Source organism: Quercus suber, unplaced genomic scaffold, assembly GCF_002906115.3.
Source record: "Quercus suber isolate HL8 unplaced genomic scaffold, Cork oak 2.0 scaffold_624, whole genome shotgun sequence".
Lineage (NCBI taxonomy): Eukaryota > Viridiplantae > Streptophyta > Magnoliopsida > Fagales > Fagaceae > Quercus > Quercus suber.
Genome location: NW_027070067.1, coordinates 239,434 through 248,492, shown reverse-complemented (window position 1 = coordinate 248,492; position 9,059 = coordinate 239,434). Strand labels below are relative to the sequence as shown.

Sequence of the window (9,059 nt, the reverse complement as noted above, 5' to 3'; positions counted from 1 at the left end):
TATGAAAAAGGGACCTCCTAGACTAGTCTTGTTATTCACTGTATATCTCTACATCAGTAAGGTACTCATCTCAAATTTTAATAGTTACAATATCAATTAATTTTTTGTGTTCTATCATACGTTATGTTAAATGGAGTTTTCCTTGTTTGTTCAAGTCACTTAACCTACTCTATTATGATTTATGACAATATGATTGCTTGTGCATTACCCTATTACTATTACAAATGCAATTTTTCATCAAAAATCAGTGTTACATTAACCTTGCTGCTATGTAATTTTTTTTAGTTTCACATAATATGCCAAAGATTGCAACTCCCATTGTAATTGAAGTGAACTATAGGCCTTTCTCATAATAATACTAACCATTTAGTGCATCACCATCTCAAATTAATAGTCCAATGGTCAACTCCAGGACTGTGTAATCATATGTTATAGATTTCCTTAGAAACAAAGAAACATAAACATAGAAATTCAGTTATGTTACATCTAATAATCACTTCAAGGAACAATCTTACACAACCCCCCCCCCCAACCAAAAAAAAAAATCCTGCTCAACAACAAAACTCTATCTCGGAATTAACCAAGGTTAATCAACCCAAGGTGTTGATCAACTGGTGTATGAAATTCACATAACACGGACATGAGAAAAGTTATTGGAACAACATACCAATGTGTTCTTCAGTTGTTTGGAGTTTTCATTATTTTCCGTAAAAGCACTGTCCTTGCCCTTGTTATTTCCCGGCTACACTTATCACCATGCTGACTTAACTTCTGAATGTCATCCATAAACTCTTCCAGCTTCTTTTTGATCTCATCCATTGCAAATTTCACCACCTCCTCTTCTCTAAGAGCAAAATCAGCATTCTGCATCAGTGACTCAACCTTAATTTCCACCTTGCTGACAAGTACTCGAATGCTTTCCAAGTCCTTCATTGTAACAAAAGTGCCAACTTGCATTGTGCTGATTACCTCCCTTTGTCCTTTCAGTGCAGTCTCATAGCGCTTCCAAAGTGAGTTACACCATTTTCCCACTGGGCCCATTGGAACAGCCAATGCAGCTGCCAAAGCTGTTACAACAGGCGGAGCAGCCAAGGCCGCTGCCACCACAGAGAATATCAACACAGACACAAAGGCAGAAACAAAAATGACATTCGACACTGTGCTCCACGTCTTCACAGATTTCAATTTCTTATCTAACGTTCCCTTCCTCTGCTGCAACTTGGAAAACATTGAAAGATGCTGAATATAAACCGATTGAAACAGCTCAAAGAACCCTTCTGTAAAAGGGTCTCCGGCCGCCTTAAATTTCCTTAACTCTTGCAATGTCTTCACATACTTCTCCCCATCAACCCCATCTCCTACTTCTTCCTCAAAATGACTAACCGCAAGTTGAATCATCATCAACTGGTTATCACGTGTGCGCTTCAGGCAGTTCTCAAGGGCTGTACAGAACTCCAATGTTTTTTGACTGTTGTCAAAGTAAATCTCCACCAATGAGAACATTTCTCGATTTTTCCACACATCTTTCTGACATTCTAGAATGACTTTAACAACGTCCTGGTTCATTTCTAGCAGACTATTTGTGACTTCTCTGAGTGCATCAAAAGATAGGGACCGTACCTCGACCCCAGTGGCAAGCGAGCTGATGACCCTGCTGGTGTGCTCTTGGATAGTAGCATCAAAGGACTGTAAGGTTGGATCAAGCATACACGCCGCCTCATAAGAGCTAAGATCAACATTGAAAGTGGCATCGGCATTTATTTGGAGGAGTTGTGCTTGTGCTGGTGCTGGTGCTGGTGCTGCTGGTGGCGGTGGTGGCGGCGGTGGTGGCGGCGGCGGTGGTGGGGCATCACTAGAAGTTTTCTTGCTAATTTTTCCTCCCATCATTGCCAATTGCACAGCAAGAATCGATAAGAAGCAAAAGTAAGCTTTATATGTATATGTGTTTGCTATCAAAAAAGAGTGTTTCTACTGGCCAGATTATCAGCTGCAGAATTTTCTATTTATTATTATTATTATTTTTTTTCAATTGGATGGTAGGAAATTTCAAATCAAAGAAAAGCAACAGCAATCCAGCTAACTAGATCGCAAACCCAGGTGAAGGATACTCTAAAATCTACAAAATTGAGCTGAATCAGGTCGATTTGGAGCTTGCTGAAACAGGGTAGAAGAAAAGGCTCAAAATTTTTGGATAAGATTTTGAGAACCCAAAGCTTAGATTCACTTGGCAACACAAGCTAGATCCCAATGAAAATAAATGTAAAACCCAAAAGTCAGAATGTCAAATTTATAAGTGAAATCTTGCTAGATAAGTCAAATTTTTGGATAATTGAAACCGAAAATGTCAAAACTCAATTTGAAATGATTAAAAAAAGAAATAGAAGGTTTTCTCTCACTTAAATCCATCAAAGAAAGCAAAACAATCCCAAAATCCAAACTGAGATCTTTGTGAACTAAGTAGTAGTATAGTACACGATCGACCTTGAAGAAATCGAAAAACAAAAAACTTAAGAAATGAATGAACAATTACACAAAGATACCCATAAATTAAAGCAATGATTTTTGACAACAGACAAAAAATACCAATAAAAAAGGACAAGTTTGAATGAGCAATGATGATGGGTCGGAATTATGAAGAGCAGCAAAACGAACTTCTTTTAGCTCTTCAATTTTGATGGGCGACTTGCAAGGGAAAGTGAGAGGAAAAATGGTGATGAAGAGTGAAGACTACCTAACTAGAATAAGGGGCAGTTTTCAACCACGCGTGACATTTGTTGAAAAATCTGTCTCTGATTAATAACGAGACTAAAAAATATATGTGAAATTGGAAAATATATAAGCCACCCGTAGAGTGACATATGTGCAGTGAACTAGGGCGGAAACCTCGGAGATGTTTCTTTACGAGGAAAAAAAAAAGGTATTGTATATTTTATGTGTAAGTCATAATATACGCCGAATGATTTTCTGGATACGGATCTTTGTACGTAGGGAGTGTGGCTAGTCAGTCTTTAGTGGATTTGCCTTTGCCCAAAAGAAAATATGGCTTTAAGATATGAGTAAAGACACATTCACTTGATTAAAAATGATTGGATATAACTTATAATATCGTTTAGAATCTAGGATATAGAAATTTTAAAAAAAAAAATTTCTAGAATATTGATGATAATCTATAAAGATTAAAGATATCGTAAAAGTATTTAGAATATCCAAAAAAACCTAAAAAGAAACACAGCAGGTAATATATTGGAATTATAAAGCTATACGGTGCACGTTTGGTAATTGCTTATTTGTTATTTACTTTTTTGTCTCAATCTTATTACAAATAATCTAACTTTTAGTATTTTGGATAATAAACTAGCTTTTAACTTTCACACATTTGTAAGTTCAGTTAACTTAACTAGTAAAATCTTTGATGATTGAATAAGAAATCTGGAATTCAATCCTCGCCTATACCAAAAATCAATTGATGTTTTGGTCTAATGATAAAGAATATTATCAGGAGCGGAAGTCATAACTTGAAATTCTCTATAAAAAAAAAACTTTCACACATTTAATATAAACTTTTTTTATATAAACACAATGCAAACGAATGGCTAGAAATAAACAATTCCCAAATTGACACATAATCTCTTAAATTCATATATCATGATGTTTTTGGAATTTTCAAGGAAATCAAAATTATTTCATAAAATTAAAATTTGAAAATAAAAGAAATACAATATATGATAGATTGGATTGATCACTGGTTAGGTTGGTTCGGGTTTACCCTCACTCAACCTAACTATATCAAATTGGGAAAAACATAACATGTTGTTAATAGATCATCACGTAATTATGGATTGAATGGGTTAATAGGTTTAAAGATCAAGTACGTCAAATTCTCAGTAATGTGAAGGAGATCTCGACCTCCACAAAGAATATATCTTGACATTTACAAACAAATCTCATCATCAATGACCATATCCAAACCTTGCCGACATCAAATGGCCTCCAACTAAAGTAAACTTCAATAGTTGTGAAAGAGAAAATGAGAGAAGATGTGATCAGGAAGTTTCAATGGTTTGAGCCTCATAACCCAATATCCTACCAAAAAACAAGCAGGTTTCATAGCAAAAAACCCACCATTGACTAAAACAATGATTGAACTCGATTAAAATGCTTCAAAGCCGTTGGAATCAAACAAGTGGGTCAAGTCCAATAGGTTACTGCTCACCCCAAATTACAGACACAATACAAATATTCAATTCACATTCAAGAATTATCTTACAAAAGTTAAGTATTTAGAGTATTTAATATCATATATAAATTTTTATTGAGTTTTATAAATCCTAACATGCCATTTTTTTAATTAAAAAAAAAAAACTTTTTCCTATTTTTTCATGTTTGGTATGATAAAAAAAATCATAGTGTATATATATATATATATATATCCCAATAGTAATTTATCTTTCTTGACCTCACATGTCTCTCCACAAAGCAACCATTAATCAGCTCTTAATTTTGTTTCCAAATGATTTTTTTTTTCCCTTAAATCAATCACTTTCCTACTTAATTTTTCATGTAGATTCAATGGCAATTCTATCACATGAATAGCTCTTAATAGGCCTATTAAAATTTTGACTTCCCAATAACTAATTTGATTGGTAATTTGAGGTCTATTTTCCACATTGAAGTCCTCAAATGGCCCAAAAAATATAAAATATATTCCTACTTGGGGTTTAATTTTATGAATAATTTTTTGATCATATAAATACTTAAATTATAATAGATATTTATGATTCTCAATGTGAGAGAAACAACCAAAAAAAGTGTAAGTAAATGTAGGTACGTGTGTGTAATTTGATTATGTTTCTATACTATAACCCACCCCTTAAACAAAATTCCTAATCCCGCCCTAATAATAATGAGAAAACTCAAATAACAACTGCGTAATGAATCAACCCTAAGCATGCAGCAATTCTTTAATGATTGATCGTTTTCTATTACTAGTATTTTTTTTTCCATTTATTTTAAATAAAACGGAACGGTAAACAATGTTTATAGGAAAAGAAATGTTATATCCACAACATTTTCACAATATTTTTCACAACAAATTCTATGTGACAAGTTGTTATGAGTTGTTATTGTTAGGATAGAAAAATAATTACAATGGTATATTCAAATTAGAATCAATAACAACTAACCATATATGATTTGTTGTGAAAATGTTTTGGACGTAACACCTCTCCTATAAGAAACTTACAACTTCTAAAAAAAAAAAAAAAAAAAAAAAACCTACTTAATCAAGGTAGTGTAGGTGAGATTAGGATCTCAGGATAAATTTATCATGGAGTTTCTCAGATCTTATCCATTCATTTTACCACATCATTGATATCTAAAGTAATAAAAAAAATGTAATTCACTAATTTCAAATTAATGGATAAGATTATCAATTCCACAATACAATTGTGAATTGCCCGAAAAATTTGAAAAGAGATCTTATCATAATGAAGTTACCCTAAAACTTTAAAAAAATTTAATCGCATAGTTGATATTTGAATTTTAATTCATATTTGTACAATCTAACCTCATCAAGCTCTAGGGTAACGAGATGGGTAGCTTTACTTAATTAGACTAAAAATCTTATAACTCAATTAATATCCTCTTTATATTTAATTGAGATGTTTAGATTCAAATCTCCAAGCCAATTATATCATATATATACATATATATATATATATATATATATATATATATATATATATATATAAAATATCTGTTGGAGGGCTGTATATATATATATATAAAATATCTGTTGGAGGGCTGTAACTGTAATAAGGTAGTTCCAAGGAGGAAATAGGTAAGTAATTTTTTTCTCTAACTATTTAGTTAGTTGGCCCGGTTTGCAAACAATATACATTACTAACACCTCGAGTCTTAGAAACTCGAATTTTGCGCTCAGACCTCGACTTTTTGAGGGTCGATTTTCATCATTTGACGTGGCTTAATGCCACGTGGGACCCACATAGATCTCGAGTTTCTGAGACTCGAGATCTGCATGGCAGCCACGTGGATGACACACAGATCTCGAGTCTCAAAAACTCGAGATCTATGTGGATCCCACGTGGATCTCGAGTGTCAGAAACTCGAGATGTATGTGCACCTGTCCAGTCCCATCCGGTCATGTCACTGACAGGCAGCCTGCTTCTGGTGTGAACTGGCCTGGCGTGAAGTTGCTGGAGTTTCCTGGCGTGAACTACTTTATTCTCTGCCAAAACTTAAGCCCGTGACTTCTTTATGTCACTTGGCTAAAGCTCCAACAGGAATTACTTCTCTCTCAACTCATCCTCTCTTACTCTGCATTACTCCTCTCTCAACTCTCATACTCATTCTACAAAGCAGAACAATATTTTTCTCTTAACTCTCATACAAACTGATCGTTGTAGTCTCCCTCTCTCCCTCTCACTCTCATACAATCCAGTAGTGCATTTGCACATCCTCATGTCAGGTAATGGTCTCCTCACTCTCTTGTTGGTTGTTTAATGTATGTATAACTGCTTTAGAAAGTTTTGCTTGTATTGAATTTGTCATGACATTTCCTAATAAAAATATTTGTTCGTAGTAACCAGTTAATATATATATATATATATATGTAGCACTTTAAATGTATAATTGATTTTTTTTTTTTTTGGTAATGTTTGATGAACCCCTCTGCTCTATGTTATTTCATTAATACAAAAATATTTTAACTTAACTAAAATTCAATACTTTTTATAAATAGTATAATTATTTGTTTATTTTAGTCAAACGTTATAATAACAACTAATCTAGCAATGAAATTATTAAAAATAATATTTGCTATGTCAAACGTTATAATATGTCTTGTTTATTACTAAATTACTAAAAAAAAATTCATCCAAATATCCATTTTAATACTTTAAAGACAAAAAAATATCCCTCTAAGATTCAATTAATTGGTCAATTATTATTATAATATTTTTTTGGATCTTTTTCAAATGTTTTCGTAGCTATATGAATACCTTTGTAGTAGATATTTATAATGAAAAAAACATTTATGAATAAATTAGAATTGAGATCCTAAACATGATCTATTAAACATTATCTATATGAATATGTTTCTAGTAGATATTTGTAATTTAGAAGTAAAACCAAGGTTATTAAAATTGAGATCCTAAACAGGACCTAGAAGAGGTCCTTATAGAGTAAATCATAGAATCGAATCGATAATCATAAGATTTTACTTTATGTGAAAAATAAAGTAAAAAATATTAGTAATAATGATATATTTTAAATAATTAATAAGTTGATCAAAGGAAAATGGACATAATGCAACTTTCATGTCCTATTTCTAATAAGTAAAAAAAATATTACATTTCTTTAACAACTAAATAATCATTAACTTGTTCATTTGGGCAGATTTGATGGAGGGGGCTAGAGTTGTATTTTTCTTGGACCCAATTAGAATTAGAGTCTAATATACCTAAAAATTGAAATTATATATGGAATAATGATGTTACATAATTGCACTCATACATTTGCACATCCTCATTACTTTTGTTGTTTGGTTTGATATTTTTATTTATATTTTTGTTAGAGCTTAGTTAAAATTTTGTAATAGGGGTGAGTTTTGTCTTTAGTTTTTTCATTGTTTGAGTACGAAATGATAATGATTGCGCCAGTAGAATTGTATGTGATGTGGGGTGAGTGTATGCAATTGTGGCGTGAGAAGTTGTAATTTTTGTATTTTGAGTAGATAGAAAAAGTTTTGTAATTGATGTTAAATGAAAGAGATAAAATATGTCACTAACATACTATACTTGACTTTTTAATAGGTTCACAATCTTTGAAGAATATTGATATAAATGTATACTTCGGTGGACCCCTTGATAATCCTGATGAGATTGATGGAATCCCGTTTAGAGGGCCTGGTATCCAATGCTACTACATGATGCTACGTCGTAAGTTGAAGACGTTGAATGATTTGAAGAGCAAAATCATGGGCGAATTGAATTTGAATCGTGCTTGGTATGATATCAAGATTATTTATCGTTACCCACAAGAAGTCCTTCATGAACGGATAAATTACGGGTATATGGCGATCAAAGAAGACAAACATGTAAAGATGATGTTTAATAGGATACAGAAAATGCCCCAAGTAAATGCTGCTGAGTTGTACGTAAGTTTGGAGGCAAGTGCAGAAGTTGATAATGAGGTGGTGCAAGAAACAACTACGTCTTTACAATTTACAACCCTAGATGATGGATGCACTACAATGGGAGGGTATACAATGGGTGGGTATACAATTAAAAAAAAAAAAAACTTTGTTAGATTGGATAGTACATAGTTTTTCTCTATCCTCGGTCAGCGATTTGATAGATATTTGTAATTTGTTGTTTGTACCCAGTTGTATATGCCTTGTATACTTGGGTGACTCTTTTCTTTTGATCTTAATAAAATTCATTATTTATAAATTAAAAAAAATGCCCGCCCTTATCTTTTAGCAAATTTATTTGAATCCTATCATTCCATCACCAAGTCTCCTAAGCTGGTCACCCACATCTCTTAGATTCTCTAAGTACTTCTTTAGCCACTCTTTTAATACAATTAGCAATTTCATTCACAACTTATCAACATGCCATGACAGACCTATGCAGTTTTTCAAGTGTCTATATTGTGGATACACATTTGTTAATATTAATACATAACTTCTCGAGGACAGAAACTTATTTCTTAAGAGAGATACTGTTCTTTCCTTGCATGTATATATATATATATACACACACACACACACACACACATTCCTACATACTTACATGTATTAATACTTTCTAGAGAGGTATTATTTATGCACATGATTTATTCTTTCTGATGTTGAACTTTGCTTTTTTGCTTCCATAGATATCATTGGTATGAAACCGATGTTGCAGACGTGCATAGACGCATTCATTAGTAGTCATACCCAAGCATATAATTCAATGCAAATGTGCATGCACACACTCAGAGTTGCTGATTGGGATGACCATGTCCAAGTTATCTATTTGTTTTTGGTCTTACACAAA

At 32.6% G+C, this 9,059-nt stretch overlaps 1 protein-coding gene across 1 annotated transcript; it reads right to left on the bottom strand.

The window, feature by feature from the left end:
• Positions 1-382: 382 nt before the first annotated feature.
• LOC112006293 (UPF0496 protein At4g34320) lies at positions 383-2,814 on the bottom strand. The gene has a single exon (XM_024038575.2). The coding sequence runs from the start codon at positions 1,885-1,887 to the stop codon at positions 679-681; it is 1,209 nt and encodes a 402-aa protein (XP_023894343.1). The 5' UTR covers positions 1,888-2,814; the 3' UTR covers positions 383-678.
• Positions 2,815-9,059: the final 6,245 nt, after the last annotated feature.